This window comes from Rattus norvegicus, chromosome 2, assembly GCF_021556685.1.
Source record: "Rattus norvegicus strain SHRSP/BbbUtx chromosome 2, alternate assembly SHRSP_T2T, whole genome shotgun sequence".
NCBI lineage: Eukaryota > Metazoa > Chordata > Mammalia > Rodentia > Muridae > Rattus > Rattus norvegicus.
In genome coordinates this window covers 232,432,080-232,457,926 of record NC_141535.1, presented here as the reverse complement: position 1 = coordinate 232,457,926, position 25,847 = coordinate 232,432,080, and the positions used below count along the sequence as shown (strand labels likewise).

General features: G+C 39.8%; 1 protein-coding gene across 2 annotated transcripts in view; it reads right to left on the bottom strand.

The window, feature by feature from the left end:
- Unc5c (unc-5 netrin receptor C) overlaps window positions 1-25,210 on the bottom strand; it is a 372,474-nt gene extending 347,264 nt beyond the window's left edge. For both annotated transcript variants that reach the window (NM_001415084.1, NM_199407.2), the window contains 1 exon segment: window positions 24,972-25,210. In NM_001415084.1, the coding sequence (NP_001402013.1) occupies window positions 24,972-25,095 (124 nt within the window). In that variant the 5' untranslated portion in view covers window positions 25,096-25,210.
- Window positions 25,211-25,847: the final 637 nt, after the last annotated feature.

The window sequence follows — 25,847 nt, the reverse complement described above, 5'->3', positions numbered from 1 at the left end:
ATAAAATAGCAAAGAAATGCTGAAGTTCAACAAGTTCTGTCACAGTGACGGTGCCATTGCCGTATCTTGGATAGGGAGACTAAGGTAATGACACACATTTCGCAACCACAGTGAAAATGGTATGTTACAAAAATCACAGATGAACCGAATCATTGGAGTTCTAACTTCAAAATACATAACAAATCACGTTGCAATAGACCTCAAAGGCATCAGTAGTCTAAAAAGTTTTTAAACACTTAATTTAATGTCTATTAAATATATTATTTAACAGGAAAAAAAAAAGGTAAGCAGATACGCAATCCGCTAGGAGCCAACTAAATAAGCAGTTAGAATTATATTAACATAGAGCTGTGGTCTTTTTTTATATTATCAAACTTATTAGTTTCCTTTAAGTAATTATTTTTGCATATGTTTGGCTTATTCACAAAGCCAAATAGCAAAGGTAGTGCTTCACCCCTGGAGCACAGTCATACTTTGCACTGGCCCACCCCATGTCTGAAATGCTGAGTTAAAAAGGAATTTAGGCAGCCCTATTTATTCACCGGGAACTTTAATTCAAGTAGCAATATCTGAGTGGAAAGCAAAGCTAAAGGGGTGTGAGGGAGGAAGATGAAAAGTTATGGCAGCAGATGTGATCACCCCAGCCCTCGGTTTGGCTGATTCGCACTGACAAAGGATCGCTTTGCTGGCCCAGCCTTCGTTTCTCCGATTGTAACTTCTCAGCACTGGGGAGGCTAAACAGGGCATGCACCAATCACGCCTTAAACATTTAAAAGAACAGAAACCATCATTGTTGTTGCTGTTTGAGGGGAGGAGGCATGCGCTTGAGAAGCATGAGGCTGTAAGGCAGCTGGCAAATGTCCACTTGCATGTTTTCTTTGGCCTGCCTCACATAAGAAATTTCAAAGAAAAACAGAGCTGGCTTTTTTTTTCTTTTTCTTTTTTTCCCCTCTTTTTGGAATAATTAGAGACTGCCACTCTATCGGACCTATAACCCTCCAAGGCAGACCTAGAAAGTTTGATTTTAAACACTCCTTATGGTTTCTGATTTGCCACAACCCCCAGTGGTTTCCATCAACTTACACCCTGCCCACTTGCTCACATTGGTCCCAGTAGGAACTGGAGCTTGCGACTGCTGGATCTGCCAAGGGAGTCTAAGACTCAAAGGCATGAAATATAAACCTGGGGATTGGAGCCGTGGGAGATGCAGTGCAGCATGCTAAGAGACAGCTGGAGCTGGGTGACGAGGGGCATGAGATGTGGTCCTGGGTCCACATTAACACCTGTGTGAACCTGGGCTCCAAGGGGGTCGGGGTCTGTTTCCTCATCTGTGAAATATAGGTTCTGGGTAGGTCAAGTTTCGGAGCATGACCAGTAAGCCAGTCTCCCATCTGGGTTTCAGTTCTCACGTGTTTTTTTTTTTTTTCTTTAACAAAAAAAAAAAAAAAATGCCAAATTAGTGGGTCCCTTGAAGCTTGGCTGATTCAGAAAGCATTGCCTTTGCAGGGCCCTGTCAAAAAAAACGAAACATTGCACACAGAGCTGATGGAATACGTTTGGAAGATAAAATGCCCAAAGGAAGTTTAACATAGAAAAGAGCAGCAATTCTGAGAAGGGCCTCCCCTGTGCTGCTGGCTTTATGCATTAGTTCTAACTGACAAAAGAGAACTAATTGTTTCCCCCACATTTATTTTCTCCATCTTCCCCAAGTGCCTGTGTATGCTCAAGGAGCTAACACAAATTAGATCTGCCTTAAATGCTCGAGCAAAGTTTCAACTTTAGCCTGTTTTTAAAGAACTTCTTTATGGAGCTTTTAACCAGGAACAATATTTTACTCATGTACTCAATTGTTACTACTTTCGTCCTCTCCTTATCTATGTAATAAAATGTGGTCTTTTTAAAAAAATTTTCACAGTATAAAATAACCATGATACGTTTCTCTTTAAAAATAACCTATATCTAATTTTTGCATCTAGGTTGCTGGAACTGCTCTAAGTCATAGACATGGACACCCTTAGACTCTTAAACTTGAATGAGAGGGCCAGGTACTAAAATGAATCATTAGGCATCTATTTTCATGTGAGGATCGTCTATGATAGACATGTATGAAGATGGAATGACGATGGTGCTCTCAGGCGATGCCCCCAATAGGGCCACCGTGGTTCATGTCCTCTGTGGTGATTCAAAAGTCATAATGAAGTAGTTACATGTCAAGCTATAACGGTAATAAATTCCGATATCTAAGATACTTATTTTAAACATCTTACCTTTCAGTCTAAAAGCATCATCATTTGGATCATCAGTTAATTAAGATATGCTCTTAAAGCAAAAATTAATTAAGAGAAGTAAAGCAACATCCAGAAAATTACTGCCAATGGTTTGTGGTTTGGCATGGCTGTTGAGGATGATGACTACTTTCCTCAGGGGCAGCAGACATCTGATAACAGTTACACACACACACACACACACACACACACACACACACACGTGCACACACTCATGTGCTAGCATGCATGAATTTACACATGTGTGCACACACAGACAGACACACATGCATGCACAAACACACACACTCACATGCTAGCATACATGTACACGCATGTGTGCATATGTATGATATGACATGTAATGAGAATGGTAGAAAAGAGATCAAACACAGTCCTAGTTTGTATGTCTGTTTAACAGGTTTCAATTGATATACTTTTTGAGAATAATCGGGACTTGGAGACAACCATTTTACATTCTGCACTAAGTATAAAACTCAAATCTGCTGAATGCAGGGCTCAAGGTGGGAAGGCAGCTGTTTTAGTTAAACAACTTTTCTCTTTCTAAAAGGGGGCAACTTTTCAAGGACATGAATGTAATGAGTTGAATTCTAAAATCAACATGAATGCAACCTGATTTCTCCCTTGCAATTAGGAAGGCATTACTTGATCTTACAGTGTTCTGTAGGGTAACATTCTTTGAAATGGTTAATTATCTGTAACTTTTCCTTGTATGTACAAAATGACAAAGCATGAGGAATAAACTACGAGGTCTTTGTGTCTCGCTCATAATAATGGCTCTTGTCCTTTATGGACCTCATTGATGCTATACTGACATGAAGTTTTAGCAATAAGAGTGAAATTGATAGGGGAAAGACTTTAAGGAGACTGCCTGTGGGACGTATAAATAAGCATACAAACTTTTCTCAGGCTCTCCAATAGGTTAAGTCCTCCAAGCCATAGTGAGGAATCATCCAAACTAGGTTAAAATAATTGACATGTTAATGGCAACTGATACTAGAATGAGCTACTTGCAATATGTAAGACTTTCTAATTAGCAAATCAATGTAAAATTAAAACAAGCATTTAAGTAATTATCACCAAACTATATCCCTAACCTTTCATAATGAGCTAATTCAAGTGAAAAATTGACTAGGGTTCCAAAACGGCTTTCTCATTTTCTGAAGTTGAAATGAATTTTCATGATGTTGCTTTTGCTATGGACTGCTTGAAACTTACTTGAGACTGGAAATGATCTAAATCTCCCATCAACATTACAAGCCAACAACAAAAGAAAAATTGTTTTCACTAATACTGTCATGAACACAAAGAGTCAACAGCTCAATTTTGGGGTCTGTTAAAACATAACCCTAAAAAGCCAATAATATGGATGAACCAAAATGTCCTTAGCACAATCCTAGCTTTTAGTAAAAATGTTATCAAGTGATGATACTAATAAATCAATCTTATCATCTCTTGAATGAGAATGGCCTGTAGGTTCATATATTTGAATACTTGTTTCCCAGTTAATGGAGCTGTTTGTGAAGGATAGGACATGTGGCTTTATTAAAGGAGGTGTTTGACTGGGGGAGAGTTTTGAAGTTTCTACTTCCGTAGTTCTGTGTAAAGACACAAGCTCTTAGGTACCATTCCAGAGTCAGGCCTACTTGTCAGATACTGTATGATCCCCACTATGATTTGGACTCGCACTCATAGCTGTAAGCTCTGAATGAACCCCTTGTAACGTAAATTACTTAGGTCAGGGTGTTTATTCACAGCAGCAGAAAAGTAACTAAGGCATCTGGAGAGACCGATTAGAAGGTAAGGATGCTTGATGATTTTACAGAAAAGCCAGGCTCAGTTTCTAGCTCCCATATAGCACTGAGTTCCCCGGGCTCCAGTACTGTATTCCAGATTGCGTGGGCTACTTAATGCACATGATACACACATACTCATACAGGCTAACATATTTTCACACAAATAAAACTTAAACTCAGTTCAAGTAATCCTATGATATATGAGCTTGCCTGTCACTTTTAAACACAAAGATATACAATACAATTACAGTAAGGATACAATATTTCTAATCAATGTTACCAAACAATCAATAAAGAAAGGGTTCTGATTATTGTGTGGCAAACAATTTTTTTGAAATAGTAGAGTAATCTCAGTCTGGATTTTCTTCATGAATTGTTAAGTTGCTAATAAGCAGGGATATCAATACCAACATATGTATTTGTACAGATGTATGTAATAAATTCAGGATTTATTCTATGATTGCTATTTTCATATACTTCATAAGATGTTCATTTATTAAAGCTTTATTTGTACTTTTCAAATGTTATGTATATAGTTGTATCTGGCTGTGGGTTTGTGCACAGGAATACAGTAGTGTGAAGGTCAGACGATAGCCCAACATGGGTGCTGGAATCAAACTCAGTTCCTGTGTAAGAACACTTAATCCCCGACTTGCATATTTTATAATTAGTGTGCTAAGTGAGAACAATTGATTATAAAATTTATGAATATTTCATTTGAGAAAGTATGAGATGACAGTATATGTTAGTGTGTGTGTGTGTGTGTGTGTGTGTGTGTGTGTGTGAGAATTCCTGGCTGAACAATTTGTGAAGGAAAAATATTTTGGCACAAGATTTTATCCCAGTAGAGCAGAGAAGGTATGGTGGAGAGACTCTGAGGATTTGACCAGGAGCACAAAGCAATGGCTTCTTCACATGGTTGATGAATGGAAGCAAAAAGGTCAAGATTGAAGAATTAGGGTTGGGACTCCTCTTTAAAATGCATCCACTTCTAAGAGGTTCAGCCTTCTAAAGTTTCCATAATCTTCAACACAGAGCCATAAGCTGGGACCAAGTTCTCAGCAGGAAGAGGTGAGGGATATCCCACCCAGAATCAAAGCTCAACAGTGACTTCATTATGCTTCTAAAATACCAACTTCCTGGCTCAGAGGGCAAGAGGGATACCTCATAGTTTAAGAGCATTTGATTCTTTTACAGATAATGTGGGTTCTGTTCCTAGCACCTATACAAAGGCAGTTCCCCACCACTTGTAACTCTATTTCCCAGGAGTCCAGTGCTCTCTTTTGGGCTCTGAGGGTACCTGCACCCACAGTTGACATACACAGGAATAGGTATGCATATATATATTATATATATATATATATATATATATCAGAAAATAAAATGAAGCCTTCTTATATTTACTTTTAAATCAACCAGTTGAGACAACTTTAACATGAAGCTACATTACAGGAGGCTGATGCTATCTGCAAAACTCCCTTTATACACTTCGCCCACATTTTCTCCACATTTTTTGTTTTTAACATCCACTTTTCTAAAACTAGAAAATACCAGAGTCTTGGAATCATTCATTGGCATCCTATCCACTGTTTACTCTAGTAATACTAGAAAAAGAAAGTTAAAAGGTGCTCACCGAAGGAGGGGCTACAGTGAGCAAATCATAGTGAAAACACTGCATGGTCGCATTAAAACCCAGCATCAACTGGTTCTCTGGCTATATTCCAAAACATATTTATGAAACATTGGACACAAATAATCTTAAATTTGGATTCAAAACGAAGTTCCAGCATTGTTCATACATATCCCTCTTGTCTTTTCAATTTTGTGTTCCATGAAGAAATACAGAAACTTGCACAAATGACTTCGAAGTAGTTCTACAGGTGGGCTATGTTTAACTCATCAATTTTCCCACCCACAGAGATCCATACACTAGACTCCTTCCCCTCGTGGACCTTTTAAAGGGATGGAGAAATATCCCTTTAAATATCCCTGCACAGACATCCTCTCCAGGATTTACATCATTTTATAAACATGGGCATACCAAGGGGACCATCACTCAAAATCCAAACACATCATTTAAGAATGTAAAACTGTATTTAGAAGGAGACAGCTAACCTGAACTACTTGACAAACTCAAACTCTGTTTCTGAGAATGTTGTCACGTCTGGGCTAAGTGACTTAGCTATAGAGTCCGTAATAAAACAGCTCAATTTGGATTGGAGGCTCATTCTGCACTCCAAAATGGAATGTAGCCCCCCAGGAGAGTAAGGCAGAAAGCAACTGTAGAAATCAGAGAGCAAGTCTCTGTAACTCCTCACTTCAACATAAATAATGAACCATTAAAAACAGAAGCCAGAGGGAGAGAGGGAGAGAGGGAAAGATGGAGAGAGGGAGAGAGGGAGAGAGGGAGAGGGAGAGAGGGAGAGGGAGAGAGGGAGAGGGAGAGAGGGAGAGGGAGAGAAACTCTAAAATTTAAAAGTGAAAGAAAATGAAATGAGGTTCCTAAAGGACTCTGTGACCAGACGCATGCTCTAACAAGACCTTTCCAGGATATTCTACATATTCCGTTAGAGCAGTGTTAACTTTTAGCTTTTACCTCAGTAAACATTCCAGCAACAGACCAAATTGATCTCTGACTCTAAACTACCTTTTATTATTGCCATACCAACCTACCATTTTACGGCCTTACAGATCTTTCTGGTTAGTCTCCCTAACACATTTTGAAGTTTCTTAAAGATAAGCAATGTACGTTTAGCAAAAATAACCCAGTTGGTAAAGAGCATTGCGGAATGTAAGGACCTGAGTCATCCCCAGGAGCCATAGAACAAAGACAGGTGTGCCATGGTTACCATTTTCTTGCTCTAGGAGGCAGACAGGTGGACTCCTAGGATTCAGTAGCCACACAGTCTAGCTACCTGGCTATTTATTTCTAAGACGTAGAAGACACTGTCTCAAAAATCAAGCATGGTGGATGGTTCCTGAGGAAATGTTCCTGAGTTTTTCTTCTAATCTCCATTGTGTGTGCACGCACACATGCATGCACATGTTTTGTTCTATCTCATTTATCTCCTTGGAACCAAACAACAGTGCTTTTTGAATTAAATTAATCTTAGCTGCACAAGAGTTCTTTTCTTTCTTCCATAAGTAAATATAAACTGAATCATCAGAGTCTAAATGACGTATAACATGTTAAAATATCTGAACGCAGTGTGACTTCCATGACTAAAATCTCAGGCATAACTTAATCCTTAGAGACGTTTGAATTTCAGGGCTCAAGTCCTCAGGCAGCTACTGTGATACACATTGAGGTCTAAGATTAACCACTCACTGCTTTGATGTCAGGTGTAATCTAACTCTTAACGATCTAAAGTAAAAGAAATTTAGGTAGTGAAAATATACAGATAACCTAGACATCACAAAGTCATCATTTCCTCTCATTGTGTATCCACCCTCTTTCAGATAATTCTTGAGGCTTTTCTGTATTTGGCAATTACTTTGAACAAAACTGAGATGTTCAGAAACGAAGACCCATATTTTGTTGTTTTAGGTAGAGTTATCCTAAGCATAACTTTTGTCAGCTGTGATAAGTTTATTTTAACTTAGCTACAGAGATCTTTGCCCTTCACATTTTAGAAGGCTGGTCGGTTCTGGCAAATTTCCAGAATAAACTTTACATCTTCCTCATAAGTAGGGCAAGATCTTGACATAAAACTACTGTGAGAGCTGAAGGTATTCCTGGCCAATGCGATGAAGGCCTGGCTTCCTCAGTTGTTTTTGTAGTGATAAATATAACGTCTATCTCAGGCAGCAAGACAAATTCCCCCTAAGTATCTGCTGTGCACATCTGAGAACCATGCTTTTCCCTACCATGTGCTCTCCTTTTCCCCTGAGATTCCCATGGCACAAAAGCAACCAAAGTTTACCCTTACTTGGAGGGGGGAAGGGGGTGGGAGAGGGAAGAGATGGGAAAAGAGAAGAGGAAAAAGGAGAGGGTGAGGGAGAGAGGAAGGAAAACAATACTCCATACAAAATTTTACCTCACTTTATAGTGGAAAGGCATAAAAGACTTCAGAGAGAATATTACGGCCCCAACAAGACACAGACAAGCAAACAACAGCACAAAACAGCACTGAGATCATAGATTCTACTTTTGAAACATAGATTCTACTTTTGATATTTCCATATCAAAATAATCCCATTATAGAGACTTACTATCAAAGTGGCATATTTTTGTGTAAGTTAATTACCTAGTTTGTTTGCAAATACTTTTCAAATGACTTGTCCCTCATTTAAGTACCTCCACAGGTAATAGTTTCTTTCTTTTGGAAAAAGTTAAAATTAAAGTATGTTAGCACAGAATCATGCAGCAACTGACAAGAGATGTAAGCTGCCTATGGTCATGCAACCAAGAGTTGGTGTCTTTGAAGTCATGGAAATTACTCTGTAAAAGGAAACCGATTTCCATTCCATTTTTTTCAAATAGCCCTTAAGAGCACAAAGATCAAAACATTTTTATATCACAAATAAACATTTTAAGAAACAAAAAAAGTTTGATGTTCAATCTCTCCTTCTCTAAAACCAGTATTCAACTCAGCTTTAAACATCTTTCAGAACTTTAGGTGTTCGGCGGAAGAGGGTAATTTTCATTAAAGAGTTTATTATGTTTTTGTCTACCAAGAAGTATTCTTTTAATGCTGCTCTCAAGTAACTTTTTTTAACTTTAAATGCCTTTGAGTTTAAATTGACTGTCTTTGCTGAAGTAGTGTTTGCCTCTTTGACCATCTTTTGGGCATTCCATTATGGGCACCTGCTGTTGATAATTACAGGTCTGTCTCCTTACCACTTCCTCTGCTCTACACCAAGGCAAGCTTCAGACTGCCTGATTACAAGCAGGACCAGTTAAAGATCCCACATAGATCTCCATGGTAATTATTCAGGGCAAGTTGGGGCTGTGTTTAGAGTAGTCCTGGGGAGCTACTCCTAGCTACAATTTTCTCTTTGCTAGCTGTGTAGCATAATCCAGTGCCTATAACAACTTTTGAGTCAATCATGGTTTGTTTCACTACACAATTTTGTAGTCAAAATACCCTGCTTGAAAATAACAGGCCGTGATCATAGTAAATCTATCTTCAGACAAGAGCCAGTGACAGAAGAGTGACTGTGCATGATGCAAATATATTGGTTTTCATGCCTGGGCCTCTACAGGACTGCCAGCCTTCATCTGACCTGTTCTGTTCTCACATTGCACCAGAGGGGAAAAAAAAAGAAATACATCCTAGATCAGTAAATGATGCAACAGTAATTTGATATAAATCAAAATTTAGGTAATAGTAAACTCTGATTTTATTATCAATATTAAGAAGGGAACAGTTAAGAAAACTCTCTGGCAATCATTGGGACTTCTGTCTTATAGACTGCCACAGCTCCCAGTTCTTCATTGCAGCAAAGTGACTAGGCCACTGACAGTCCAGCTGTGCTCAAAGTGCTTGGATGTAGATATTTTAGGCTTATGTGTCATATATCACATAATCAAAGTTCTTCTTCTCTTCAAAGCTATGACCCATAGGACAGAAAATCGAATGGGAATGGGTTTCTAAGGTGAATAAAACTAATCTTTTGGTTAATTTTTTAGCTTTCTGCAATTGTGATAGAATAATTGACCTAAAGGAAGAAAAATTGTTTCTACTTCTGCTTTCCAAGGCTTCAGTCAATGGTCAGTTGGCCATGTTGCTATCCTGACTCTTTGATAAGGAAGTGTATAGTTGTTGGGAATGTAGGGGTAGGATATATCTGTTTGGCCCATGATGACCAGAAAGAGGAGAAGGAGAAAAAGGGAAAAGAGAATTCGCAGAGCACATGGCTGGTAATCCAACACCTTTACTTCCTCCAGTTAGGTTCTATCTCTTATGCATTCTATCAATTTCCAATAGTAATACTACCTGGGCATCTGCCCTCGGTATATGGGCAATTGAAAGCCCCACTAAATCTCTTGGTACCTAATGGATGGTGAATACTCAGTCTTCAGTCCATCTGGGTTTCCATCTAGATATTCACACCCACCTCACTTGATCCAGGAACTCTTAAATCAAGACACAAAGAGAAATGCCAATGCTGCTACAGTGAGTTGGCAGAAAAAGCCACACTCTGTTATTGCTGCAAAACACTCAGATTCGCGCAGTATCATTCAAAATTGGATATCACTTACCACCCTTGTGTCGAATCCTAATCTGTGTGCTAAGGATGAGAGGATGATTAGGCACTGTGTTGACATGTATCTGGTAACATGGGAAGAAAAGAGCGGCCCAGCGTGGTACGAGAGGTCACGTTACAAAGGAGGGAACTAGAACTAAAATGAACAGCGTGGGTGGGAGTAGCCAGGAGGAAAAGACAGAGCATGAGAGATGAATGGCCAAGGAAGAAGTGAAAGAGAACTGGAGCTAAGCAAGGGTCTGACTATAAAGGCTGGGGGAGGGGCAGTCTTATTAAGGCTATACTGAGACCATAACGGCTGATGCCCTGTGTGGGAAGACTATAACCACAGAAAAGTTATGTAAGAGGTCAGTAGGAAGTATAAACACAAATCCTGCTCCACCATGTGAACCCTCACACAGGCAAGAGTTTGAGGAGAAAAAGCTCCTCAGATGATGCTATGTAATTTCCCTTTGCAGGTCAGACGGACCTGGCAAAGAAACATGCTCTACCTCAGTGCGATGATGACTCCCATGAACACAGTTAGGTAGCATGCGTCTTTCCTAATACAACGCCATTAAAGGCTTGAGTATATTTAAATTTTGCTAGCATACAATTATACGGGAACATAGGAAATGATTTCTGCTTTCACTAACTTGGATTTCTGAATGGCTTCTCTACCTTTTCAAAGAAATAGTGGTAAATCATATATTCTGGGGAAAAATAGGTAATGTTTTAAAATGATTAAAAAAATGAAATGAAAGTCATTGGCAATTGTTTAGTGATTGTCTCTAAGACAGCTTAGTGCTCAAAATAACATTGAGAAGCTTGATTTGATTTTAATAATGTTTTATAAAGAGGAGAAGGAATCAAAAGTACAAGCTCAACACTCAGTCACTGTGTGTTTCACTCCTGGAAATCTTCCAAAGATTTACTACAAAGTAATTGCTATATGAAGTGATGAGGCCCAAAGAAACCCTCCAGTCAATCATCAACAACATTCCAGATTGCTTCTGTTGGCTTCTTTTAACAGAGTATGATCCAGGAAGATAAGAAGTTTTATAACTATGTAGAGAAGATATTTCACTGCCCATTATGGAGTTCTGATTAACTTTTTCTTTTAGGTGAGTGTTTCTTAGAATGGTATTTAGGGAGCAGGGGAAACATAGATCTGGTTAAAGATAAATGTCATTAAGCCTTGGGTTTGTATAGAGCAAACTACAAACAGACCCTTGCCTCCTAAGACTGTTCTGTGTTTCCTACTCACTGCCTATCCATCCCATCATGGTTGCTGAAGGGACCAGAACTGCAGAAACTTGGGACGGCCTGTTTCGTTGTGCAATTCCTATCCAGTGTACATATTATGAAGAAAACATGGAAACCATGTTTTTTTTTCTTGTTTAAACATTATAATGAAGCATTTCAAAGGGTATAAAACAAAAGAGCAAAAAGATTAGCAATGTCACAGTGAATCATAAAATACAATACTGCATATTCTTTGTAGCTCAGAAACTTCTCCTTTGCCCATAGTCTTCTTAAAATACAGTCATTACCAAACCAACTGTAAATTATCCTTTTATAACTACACACTGGAAATGTTTTGTTTTGTTTTTCCAAGTTGGACTATAATCTTTATAAATGTTCTTTTTCACTCTTAGAGAACACAAGTTGCACATGGATGCCTGTGAGAAACTGGCGAGCTCCACTGGCCTCTCCTGGAATCCATTTAAAATATTTAATTAAATGAAGTAGAGGCCAGTTCCAGTGTATGCACAGATGCTTTTTTCCACTGTACATGAACATACATTGAACACTTTGGACATCTAATTAATTTCTTTTTTTTTTTTTTCTATTTGGCTTTTATCTTCATATGGACTCTGAACATATGAGGAACTCTGGCCTTGCTTGGAAATTTTAGTTTAATTAATTTTTGCTTTTATACTAGGATCAGTAAGTGCTTTGGAATGTTAAAACTTTTGACATGATGAAGAAGGTTAATTGTTTCAATTCCTTTAGAAAGAGTTTAAATATTAGCCAAAAAGTAGAGTTCGGTAATTAATTTTTCTTGATCTTTAACCTCCATTTTTACAAACACAGCAATGTAGAGTTTAAAAAAAGAATAAATGGGTGTTTTTCACTTAAAGTTATCAACACAGAGATTCAGAACTCATCACTTAAAAATATGACTGGCGCTAGAGAGATGGCAGAATGTGTGAGTACTTCCTGTTCTTGCAGAGGACTGAGGTTTGATTCCCTCCCCCCACAGAGCGACATCTTTGAACCACCAGTACTAGGGCATCTTGTGTCCTCTTCTGGCCTCTAGAGGCATGAACACATATACACAGCAAACACACTTATGAACTAAAAATAACTTTGACCTGACACTCACACGGAAGCAAATGTGTTGCTTTAAGGTAAAAGTATCATAGTTTGGTGTTATACATGACTTTCGAAACATGCCAATCTCTTATTAAAGAATGTGTCATTGATAACACCCCTTGGTTGGTCTATAATCTGTTTTTCTACTTGGCATCAATCCTAACTGAACGAAGTCCTCTCATTCTTGTCATAGAACTTTAGCAATGCCAAATGAAACTTGTTACACAGTGGAGACATTTATGATAAAAATAAATTGGCATCAGCAGTAACAAAGGCTAAAGGGCACTAAGTGCTTGTCCAGTGCCAAGAGCTGTCCCCGGTCCTTTGCTTTTCACAGCCCCATTCCTCCTTACGGTTTCATGACATCGATACAACAATCATACTCATCCTTGACTCCCAGTGTGAAGGGAGATGAAGATTTTATACTTGTATGCAACTGGCAGACACAAAGCTCAACACACTTTACTAATCTCTGCCTAGGGACTCACAGAAAGATTGATACTATTTGCAGTACCAGTTGCCACAGGAAACCCATTGGTCACAGACATGGATATGCTTTGAGTTTTGATTTGTTTTATAGATTTCTTCAATTAGGAAATTGTCAGATCCAACCACATACAGATTCAGGTACACATTCACAGGTATACACAGACAGGCAAACTATATTTTTAATATCCTGGCAGTCAAAGTAAAAAGTTAGAGACGAGATAGAGGGAGGGAGGGGGAGAGAGAGAGAGAGAGAGAGAGAGAGAGAGAGAGAGAGAGAGAGAAGAGAGATCACACTTTGCGAATGCAGTCATAAATATCAGTGTGGACATCTATTTTAAGAAAAGAGTTGGAAGAATAAACAAATACATTCAAGAGGGAATATGTTCACTCCATCTTTTTCTTTTTATATGTAGTACATACTTTAAAAATTGTCCAAAAAAATAACAATCTCTTACATGGCAGGGGATTATATTCTTAAAAACTGTTCTAAACTAATATAATAACTGTCCTATTTCAGTCAATCTAGGATCATCTTATTATATTTTCAATGTAATTCAATTTTATAACAAGTTTGTAGATGGTTACACATTTACTATGCAGCTAAATACGATGACATTCTCTTTTCAATTCACAATAGAATTAAATTTCATGCCTTACAAAAGAAAAACCCCAAGTATGGAAATAGCCATTGAAAAAGATGTTTGGTCTTAAAAATAGATTTAAAGTTTAAAATCAAAGTCCACTGGGTTGGATGGTAGAATATTCCCATCTGTTATTAATATCTGAATTATACACTAAAGACAGGAGGATTCACCAAAGACCTCATATAAGATGTCAGTAAATAGGATTTTGGTTAGTAATTTCATTATGTAAACTTTGACCATGTAAGCTCACGAATCATTCAAAATGAACATTTGCAGTGGCCTGACATGAATTAAAGCAGTTAATGACACTAAAAAGGACTTCTTCATTTTATTAAGAAATGCTTGTGTAAGAATCTATTCACACAAAAGGGAGATCTCTGCTATGGCTAAAGAGTAAGCCTTTTCATTTTTGTTATTATTCTTTGCAAGAACTATATAGGGTTACATAAGGATCTTCTTTTTATCATGTTAAAAAAATACTTAACTTCAATGTACAAATAAGTAAAAAACTGGGTCAGAGAACAGAACTCAGAACTCTGAAGGTAAGAAAATCTGGTGAGAATTCAAGTGAAGATTAGGATGCTGGTGGAGCTTGTTCGCATGCGATTGGGGTCATGTGCTGCCTTGGACTCCATCCTCCTGACTTCTGCTGGGTTTTGCTAATGGCCTGATAATAGGGAAGGGGGGAGGTGGGCGTAGAGGTCTCCTCGTACTTTAGAGTGGAGTGAGCATGACAGCTGCTGATTAATTACTGCCCAGTCCTCAACTCACGCATCAGATGGCTGAGCAGCCCTGTTCAGCACCACAATGGTTTCACAGTTACAGAACAGTGGCTTGGAGAATACTTTCGGATGATTACAAAAGATGCGTGGATACTGTAATAATTGACAGTATCCATTATTGTCTTCCAGATGACTAAAATTTCCAGTATAAATTTTTCTAAAAGTATATTTGAGCCGTTGGTGTTGGGGGGTGATATGGACAGCTCGACATCCAGTTTCCTGTCTGATAACATAGACATATTCCATAGCTTTGAAAATATTACCCAGAGATCATTTATCCATGTGAGGGAGTGTTACATTATACCTGTGCTTTCCTTGTTCCCTTTCCAAGACTCACTCTCCTCCCCACTTACACATTATGGCTGGGCTTCCTGTAGTTTCAAAGTACATGGAAAAATAAACATTGTAGCTAATAGCAGAAAAAAAATCCACTTCACTTTAAATGAACTTCTCAAGCCACTGTATGTGAAAGCGGGCTCCTATGGAAACAACTGTTCTATGGTGTCAGCTTAAACTACTCCAGATGATTTCTTTCAAAGTCTCCCTTTTCAGGCCATCACCGCCACATATTATCTTCTTGTTATATAGACTGCTACTTTTGTTTCATCACAAACCTTTGCCTGTTTAGTAGCAGCCTGCTACTACTATCAGATGGCATTTGTTTTACTTAATGTACATAGTTTTAGGGAAAAAATGATAGAACTGCTATTACTGCATTCTATGAAAACATGCCAGCATACATTTAGCTGACACGGCATCAGCTGGTATTTAAACTGGGCTTAGCTAATGGACTTTTAATGTCAGCAGGGTTATGTGCAGTTACTGGCTATTAGCAGAAATGGTTCCTTTCTATAAAAATCACTTTTCCTCAAGTGTGTTGTTTGAACATTCCTTTCCCTAATTTAGTGACTGTCATTGAATGCTAAATAAACCAAAGGACTCTGGAGTCTGCTGTTATCTTTAAGATCCTCTCTTTAACTTTGCAATTCAGCATTAAACAGGCAACCTTTCCCATTAACTTTTAGACTTGTAATCACAAAACATTGTGAGGAATTAATATTTACCTTGCCATTTTTCACAGTATACTATGTATTTTGCTATGAAAGTCTCTTGCCTACTATGGAGAATGGATACATGATGACCTGTCTAACAGAGTTACCAGAACCCTAGAATTGAGTACTCTTAAAATCTCACTTTAAAATTGCCAAAAATTTAAAAAGGTATATATGCTAATAGCCCCAACTGAGTGACATTTGGATGTGTTTATAAATATTTATTATTATACTTAATATAAGCAAGAAGCATAGTATTGTCATATCCTGAGTGAAAATCTGGGTAATCTTCCATTATAACAATGTTTCTCCCTGCACAGCTAACTTGCTTTGTCCATTTAAGTAAAAGTTTCATTGCATATTGTGATAAAACTGGAAAAAAAAGCCATGTCTGGAAGACCAAGATATCAACCACACCCAGTCACAGCCCATTTCTCATCAGTGAAACAAACCATCCCTGAATTATTCTGCTCAGGAAAGAAGAGCCCAGATGACCTTGCCTACAGTGTGCCCATGTATAAAGTCACTTTTGTGTATGACACTTCCAGAACAATGATGTCTTTCTTAAAGACATTAAAAAGATTCAGGAATTTGTGCAAACTATGTTTTCCCTTCATGCTGGGAAGTGTATATTCTACTGAGGATAGATATTCAACTGTAACCAGTGAATGAGAGTCCACCATAAAACTATGGGAAAAACAAAACCAACCAATCAACCAACCAACCAATCAAACAACAACAAACCCCAGAAGGTCTGCATATGTTTGCCATAGGCCCTAGGAAGCAGATACCACTTGGGAATTGGAGACAACCTGTACCTATCAGATGAGACAGCCTCTGCACCACATAGTGAATTGACTTGTCAATTTGCCAAGACAACTTTCTGTAGAAAAATAGGATGTAATTTTTATTAAGAAACTTGGGATTAAATCGGAACTGCCAGTTTATAATGAGCTTTATAAGTAAAAATAAAACATTTATTTTATAAATTTCATTTTGTGGGTAAGTGGCAAACCTGTAAGACATCAAACCTTATAAAACATCAAAATATGCTATATATGTACACCTCACACTCATATTGTTATCATTCATAAAAAATGACCAAACTGTATTCTTTATTTTATAAGTATTTATTGTACTAAAACTTCTTTGTAAAATATTCTAGAAAAATTACTTATTTAATTCAATAAAAACAACATGCAAGTCTTTCATTTGATTTATAATAATTTCAATGATGTATCCTTCTTCCCTTTACAACTGGGAAGGCAGTGCAGCAGCTCAAACTTTTTCCAGCCATCTTTCTCCTTTTCTTAATCATGTTATTGCAAATAATGGCAACTGTTTAACCATGGTCTTTTTCATTATTTAAGGAAACATACATGCATGCTTCGTAGTGATATAAAAATAAACATTTAGTTCAGCCAATATACCTGGAGAGGCAGACAGTGATGACATTCTCTCAATGCACTAAAATTCTATTAAGTCAGATCCACTTAGGCAAATTATATTTTCACGACAATTGTCCCCAAGAATTCCCATATAATTCGAACATAATGCTATCAGATTTCTTCCAAGCAGGTGAGCCTTGCTTAGGAAACAACAGGGTATAGTTGTCAGGCTCACAACCAAAAATAAATACACAGCCTTTGAAATTTCTCTGGAAAGCCATTCCCTATGTCAGATGGAGTAAGAGACTAGGACAGGATTTATATAAAAATTTTATGTCATATACTTCTTCAATATTATGATGAAAAACCAGTCTTAGATCTCTATTGCAGATGGAAGTAATAATGAATCATCATCATCATAAACAACAACAACAACCCTCTACTCCTCCACTCCTGAAAACAGTCACAGAAATGGGTTTCTGTTTCCTAGGATGAAGACCCTGTGGCTAAGAAACAAGTGTCAGTTTCCTTGAATCCCTAAGCCAATTTTAAATTACAGCCTCTCTTCATCCTATAGAGATCCAGAATGAAGAATTGAGATTGCCAAGGAAAATGAGAGGCAGTATAATTACCGTGTTTATTTAGAATGACTTCAGCATTGCTACTTGCTAAACTAAAGTCCTTCCACTGGGTGGCCACAATGTGTACATTTTTCAGTCTCTGCTCAAAGGGGTTACAACATAGCACTTTTCTTTTGACCCAAAGCCAAACAGAGTAAACATATATGGAATGACCACAATCTTCAAAGTCCAGTTACCAGAATTTACTTGTCTGTCTTTCCTGTTTTCTAGGTTTTTCTTTGTTTGTTTTGTGTTGTTGTTGTGTTGTTGTTGTTGTTGTTGTTGTTGTTGTTGTCGTCGTCGTCGTCTTTGGCTTAGTCATTGGGGGGTGGTTTGACTAAGATTAGAGATAGCTCAAATCTACAGAATGGTGAGAGTCCTATGGCCACTGACTTTCATTTTTAGCATCTGTCAAAGAGCTTGGCCATCTGCTTAATTTTCAAAGGCGTTCCTTCAAAGGACTCTTTCAGTTCTTGTTGTTCCAAAAAAGACAGCACATTGATTTAGGATATTTAGGTACAAATAACTTGCAAATGTACAGAAAAGAGAATGTCCCAATGCTATTTTCTCTAATTTTAATCTTTGACCTTTCTTTGCCAATGATTAGAAATGTTTGCTTTTTATCATGCAGTCTAACACATTGCCCAAAACTTCTGTTGTCTGAGTGAATGCATTGTATCAATTAATTTTAAAGTTAACCTTAAATGAACATTTTCTTCACAAAGTATATAGTTCCAAACTTTTACCCTATTCTTTTTATAGTACTTTTGTGGTTTCTACACTCATCTTAGTTTTCATGAGCTGGAAAGAAGAAAGATGACATTTCTCTTCCTGGACATATTTGAGTTAATAAGTGGATTACAAATGCATTTTAATATGTAAGCACCAACCTATTTTTTTTACTTAAAATCGACTTTCCTATATAAAGATTTTCCTTTCAGTAGGGAAAAATAGAACAGAATGAATTATAATTAGGCTCAAGTAGTCTACAACTAAGACATTGACTAATTATGAGAAATGTTGGAGACCATCCACAAACTTGTTAAACGTCATGAAGGAGTTTATGTTCAGCATCCATATCTGGACTAAAACATAGTATGTACTCATCCTGCAAGGCTTCTTCCTGCCCTCATAATTGCTGAGAGATGAAACTAGCGATGGGAGCCACATGACACAATGATTAATGAACGTAAACACCCTCCTCCCTGCTCACAACATTTTAAAAATAAATAAGGCTTGTAACTCTGGAGAAAAATTGGATTAATGAATATCATATATTAGTATGATTATGTTATCCTTAGTGCTTGAAGTAAGAACTCCAACAGGCATGTTGATATGAGGAAAGTTCACCTTACCCCCTTTCCCTTCCAGGAGAACATAGACTCGGTGTGCTGTTTAATTAAAAGAGGCTATTCCCCAACCATTGGAGTTTTCAGATGTTATGCTTCACTTTGCAACACAAAGCACTTTTGAGTTAACTGACTTTGCTAATGAAAGGTGCTAATACTGATGTAAGACAAATACCTGCCTGTTAGGCACTTTCAAAGCTGTAGCTCCCTTCCTGAATTATAACTTCACTTTAATTGATGGCACAGGACTTTAGCACTACGTAGAAAAGAACGGATCTGTTTAGGTGCCTAATCTCTACTCCATTCTTTTTCGTATTTCAAAATTCATTGTATAATTCTGTGGGGGCACCAATGCTCAGAATGAGAGAAAGCCCACATTTCAAATGCGAGTCAAAACAATTCAATGAATTCTCCAGTTATATCTTAGTGTCTTCTAATATGTTCCTTTAAAAGAGTATAATAATTTGCAACATACCTTAAAGATTTTCAGCAAAAGGAGTTTTGACATATCCAAGCTAACCAAGAGTAGAAACTCACTTAGGCCTTTTGATTCTGTGAGTCCACAGAAATATTTGCACAAAATAATTTTATAAAACTTGTGTAAACTTCAACACAAAAGTACTCACAACAGGAGGAGCTATAGGCTACAATATAATTTTAAGAATTACAAATAAGGAAACAGTAGAATTTTAAAATTACTTTCATCAAGTAAAGCAAAACTAACACTGAGTTTCTACTAAAAATGTCCTTGAGTGATACTGCCTATATAAGGTCTCAGATTTGTGGAGTCCTCCTTCCCAGATAAGAGCAGTAACAGTTACAATACAAGTAAGTACTGGAAATCCAAAAGTCCATAGTAGGTTCAAACAGCTGTTGATTAAGAGAGGAAGCCAGAGACAATGATAAAATTGAGAGATAAAGAGGGGAAGAGAGGAAAGCAAGAGAGAGAACAGAGAAAGGATACATGACTTATGTGAAGAACTTGACTATCAATAATTTAAATTAGAATTACAGATTTTCAGGAAAACTATCTTTGTTTTAACTATAAATAAAATTAACATTAAGACCCCTTGAAGTCTTTAGTTTGTCTTAAAATTTGATCAGAAAGCAACATACAAAAAAATACCAACCAGTGTTCATCTTCTATGTTCACTACAAACACGAGCAATTAAATGTTAGAATTCAAAGTTTGCATAAATCTAAGGCCTGGTGCATCTGTCTCACTTTTTGCCAGTGTTTTACAAAGTTGGAAGCCAAGGAATAAAATCATTTTCTGTGAGCTACCTATTGCTCTGGTTGATTTACACACACTAATTCAGCCTAGGTATGACATATGGTATATATTTTTCTCATTTCTACCTGCGAGGAAATTGTACAGAATAGATAAATAACTTAGCATGGTCACATAGCTAGGAGACGTCGGGAGAATTATGATGCATTGTGCTAACTAAAAGAACAGGCACATGGTATTAGCAATTATTAGCTTGTACCTCCCCAAAGCCAGACAAAATAGTCATTGACCCCAGGTAGTAGCTGTGAGGCTACAGAGTCAAGGGATAGCGCTTGCTATCACAACATGAACAGGTACCTAGATTCAATCCCCTGTACCAAAGTAGGGGTGGCATCTGAATAGAAGCAATTCTTCTGGAATGCAAATTAACTTCAAGAAATCATGGGCGTGGTGGTACACAGCTGTAATCCCAGTAACAGGATGTGGGCGGGGGCCAAGGTGGGTGCCTCATGAGTTCACAGCCAGCATGAGAGATGGTGGGAAGAATGAATGAATGAATGAAGAGTATATGCCTAGATTAGTTCAACTTTCAAGTGTCCCTTTCCTACTTCTTCCAACCAATTAATCTTCTGTGTATAAAATACCGTTAATCTTCTGTATATAGATTTTTGGAACTGTCCCTACTACCTCCATCACTCAAGTGATAATCCTGGCCTCCCTGACACAAGGAACATATAGTTCAGAAAGTAATCTGCTGTCAGCTCTATCCTAATGATAAAGACAGTTTATTCAAATCTAACTCTCCAACAAGGAGCGTGCACACTGGGACTTGTTGGCTATGGTGTGTAACTTCTAATACACACCCGATTCAGAGAAGCTCAAAATGTAGTGTGCGGGAAATGGGAGCAGATTTGTTTTTAAGTGTCACAGATGCAAGGGTCAAGGAAAGAGGATCTAGGCTGGAACTTCAAGGCTGGAGTCTAGGTTCAGCTTCAACCCACACCATTTTCCAGAAATGGCTACAGCCCCAGGGCTAGTGTTTCTTCTTAGAGTGACTCCCTCTGCTGCTCCAGCAAAGGCATGACCTAAATCAGAAAAGGGCTGTGTGCAGTTAAGGCTTAGGGAGCACACTCTCCCTTTCCTTGCTAATAGGAGGATGTAACACACATTCATTCGGAGCCAGTTACATTTAAATCCTAACAATAACACTACATAAACAAAAGAGGGTTAGCCTAGCACAGCCCTCAGGCCTCTCTCACCTCCTTAGGGGAGTTGTTTCAAATATATTGGCATGGATTCGGATGATGATCTGTTCCCAGGGTACAAAGATAGATACTTTCAATGACCCTCCCCTGCTTAAAGCTGATGTGTATTACAATGTAATCATTTCTTTGTTTTACTGACAGGATCTGGCTTTGTTACACAGGCTGGCTTTGAACTTGCATCCCTCACGTCTCAGCCTCCTTAAGTGGGAGTCTTCCAGGTGTAAACCCGTACGCTCTGCCATGGTCCCACATTTAATTTTAGCCAGGTGCTTGAAAAGTTTTTCCCTGAAGACTTTTAATCCTTCTCTAAGTTAGAACACCCAGAATTACTTGCCTAACAATGGTCAATGTGTCTTATTTTTTTCTTATTGTTAATAGCCACAATGAATACACGAATTTGTCCCCCCCAGCTGAGCCATGTGGGAGAGAACAGTCATCAAACTTGGTCATCATCAAAACCGACTGTCAATTTGTAAATCGCCAACATTCATAAAGTCATAAAAGTACTTTCTTCCTCTGTGAAAAGAAATGTGTTGCTTGTCTTAAAAATCACTAAATGTACGCAAGAAGAGAATCATCTCTCGATAGACTTTAATAATTTTCTTGTCTAAATCTGGAGTTGTTAGCATAACACTAGTGGTAGCAGATAAGAGAGACATTGTGATGAAGGGTGGCATAGTACAAGGCAACCTCCCCTCCCCCCTCTCCACACACCTTGCCTTTCCTAGTAAAAATCTTTCATTCTTGGAAGTCAGGAGCCCTGAAAATTCCCTGGAGTGAAGGTTTCCCAGCAATCCTCAATGAAACAATTAGAGCACAAGCAGAGAGGGGAAAGTTGCCTACAGCTCAGAGAATTTCCCAAGGACCTGTTTAACATGACTGCTGTCTGTCTTTAATCCACAGTTGCAAAACTCCCTCACTCATTAATAATACTCGCTCTGTTCTTCTACACCGGTGTTGTGGTTGGGTTTTCTCCTCCCCTGGGCTGATTTCAACTAGAGATACATTTTCAAAAGCTTCTCATTTTCACAGCACTGCTCCAACACATTATAAACCTTCTTCACATTGTAAAGTACTTAATGAATGTCTCGGTTCTAATTCCATAGGCACATCCATTCATAAAAAAAAAAAAAAAGTCCACTGGGGTCATTAATGCATCAGAACAAGCAAATAGGACCTTTAGGGTATATGTGGGAGCTCTAGTGTAAATTGGAGAGAAAGGAGATCCTGAAGAAATGGGAGCCTGCCTACAAGACCGTCCTACAGTGACTGGCTGAGAATTAAGTGTTAACAGCAGGTCAGTAGTAAACAGGCCTGGCTAATGAGTAGCAGCCACAGGGACAGTAGCTGATAGCAGATTTCTGTGCTTTACACTTCCTTTGATGTCTCAGAGATAATACAGGAAGAGCTGGTGCTCTGGAACATGGAGGATAACAAAGATAAAAGTAAGGGTCCGGCATCTCAGACCATGTGATTGGAAGGAGAAAAAAAAAAAAAAAAAAAAAAAAGCACGGTATTCTCCCTGAAAGAGAGTAAATGGAGAAAATCCACACCAAAACCACACACACCCCGCCAAACCTGCTTTTCTTTCTCTAAGATCAGAAATTAATCCTCAACCTTTGACTTGTCTGGTGTAGACCAAGAAAAAGTGCAGGAGGCAAAGCGTATCCCTGGCTCATTCCCCTTTAGTCTCTGCTCCCTTCTTTCAATATTAATCCACTTACAGTCCCCTGCTTGATTATCCCCATTGATTCTTCTCCTACCCAGTCTTTTTAATTTGGCTGTTGTAAGCTCTCCACAGGGATCCTGCCTCCTTTTGGCATCTTTGGGGACTTTTAACTTTCCCCTTTCCCAATTCCTTCTCTTACCCTGCCCATCATCCCCAATGCCTTGGTCCTTTGTGCACTGAAAAATGACAAGGAATTCCAGCAGGACTCTTCCAGTTGATTCCAGAACCCTCAATCTGGGCTGCCCACTTAGGCTTCCTGAGATCCTCGTCTAAGCATCCCTAGCTACTGTCCTGAGAACTTCTGACCACTTTCAAGAACTATAGGTTTTCTAGCCACAGATTCCCTTGAACATGATCAGATGTGCTCTGGATGTGTGCATAAGAAAACCGGAGCTGACCCACAAGGATAGGAAGCATCTGTCCAGAAAGGAAGGAAAGATTTATGGGCATGACCACTTAGCAGTGTAGCAGGAACAATTTACTCCCTAAGTAGGGATCTCCGTTTCACACTGCCTTGCTAATCACATACCTCTTCATGAGGACCCGACTTGCCTGGCCTCTGGGATCACCTCTGCTCTCATCACCCACCTCCCTGCATCAGTGACTGTAGATTTTAGGAAATGCAGTCTGCAATTGGGATGAACCAGTCAGTGAGCATCACTGAAGGAGTCAGGGCTGCTGCTTTTCCTCCCAAACTCTCCAAATTCATAAAGAAATAGAACAAATCAGGCCTCTGTGTGTGTGTGTGTGTGTGTGTGTGTGTGTGTGTGTGTGTGTGTGTGTAGGGAAGGGAAGGTCTCTGCACTAGTTCTGAATTGTTGCCTTCTGGCTATAGACATTAAATAAATAAATAAACAAACAAATAAATAAATAAATAAATAAATCTTAAAATAGCAACGAAGGATCTGGGTGAAAAATGGATTGGATAAGTCTGGGACCTGCACCACTCCCTAAAACTCAGTGAACAAGAAAGACGCCTCCAAGATGACCCTCAGCCTAGGTTCTTCTCTTTCCTTACACATTCTCAACTCTGGACCACTGCCCTCCTCCCCTGGCTTTGCTCAGCGTTCCACACACTTTGAGGTTTACATGCGTTCAAATGTCAGTTATAAACTGGTTAGCAGCGTCCTTTCCCCGGGGGAGTTGCAGATTTGATTTGAACAACTAGAGTCTCCTACTAGAGCTGTGGGTTTTAAGTTTTTCAAGGGTCGCCTGTCGGGAGGGGGACACGAAGAGGTTGTGAGCACACCCGGAGCCTATCCTTTCTGGGCGAACTGAGCATCTCCATAGCGCCCCATCAGCAGTCTAGGGACACCGGCGCCTATGGGTCCTTGGCGGTAATGGACAGACTTCCTTAGCGGAGGTGGAAGAAAATCCTGAAACCTCAGCCTCGGCGCACAGCGGGGAGCCTCGGCACACTACACATTTTGGGGCGCGCACCACAACGCCACTATCAGTGCCTCTGGAAATCTCCGGTTGTACAATATCGAAAACGTGCGCATGTGGGTCTGAAAGTGCAAAAGACACTCTAGGATCCCATAGACACAGGCAGCTGCTACACTTAACACGCCCCGGGTCCATCTTCACCCATCTCCGGAGCTAAGACTGAAAATCTGGTTTCTTAACTAGTTGGGAAAGTGGGATTTAAAGTGGTTTCCATCGGGGGCAACCAGGCACAGGAGGAAGCAAGGAGCGCCGGGGACAAATAGAGGTAGAAGAGAGGGAAGACAGAAGCAAAGGGAGGTGACCGCCGCGCCCTGAAGACCCCCTTACCTTGAGCGGCCGAGCCGGTGCCACTGGCGCTGAGCAGGGCCAGGGCAGGTAACACAAGCATCTGCAGCAAGTATCCTAGTCCCAGTCCGCAGCGGGCCGCTGTCGCCCTCAGACCTTTCCTCATCGTAGGCAGAGGTGTGCGGGGAAGGGTAACGCCACCAGGAGACGCGCAAACAGCAGAAAGCCCCGCCGGGCAGGAGGCTAGATCCGGCCACCGCCAGGCAGTCCTGAGAAATAACAGCAGCCGGAGCGCCACACTCCACTTTCTCCAAGGGCAGGGGCCAAAGGGGGTGGAGAGGAGCCTCCGAGGAGGAGTTTGAAGGTCCCTCGTCCACTGCGCCTAGCCACTGACGTCTCCCGCCTGCTAATGCTCTGCCCCCACTCGGGAAGTGCAGGGAGGCGCAGCGCAGCCAGCACGGCCGCTCCCGCTGCTCCGCCGCCAGCTGAGCGGGCGCTGCTCTCGGGTCCCCGCGCCCGCGAGGATCGCACAGGCGCCGGGGATGGGGAGGTGGCAAGAGTGGGAGGAGAGGCGAGCCGGCGAGGCGCTCCTGGCTCGGATCCTCGCGCTTCTGTGCGGGAGAGATTCCCTGGCTGCCACCCGCCCGCCCGCCGACGGTCCACAGACTGTCGCCTCTAGGAGTGGGGCGAGCGGGGGTCCTGGGTGGCGCTCGCAGAGGAGGCGTGGAGGGCGCGGCCCCACTCCGCGCGGGGGGGAAGCGGCGGCGGGAGCGCGCTCGCCCGCCTTATGTAAGCGAGGATGGAGCGAGATCCACGCCTCGCGCGGAAGGTGGAGTCCACTGGGCTCACTTGCTCACTTGCTCACTCGCTCCAGCGCTGACAAGGGACACCTGGGGGCTGAGGCAACCGCGGCCAGGG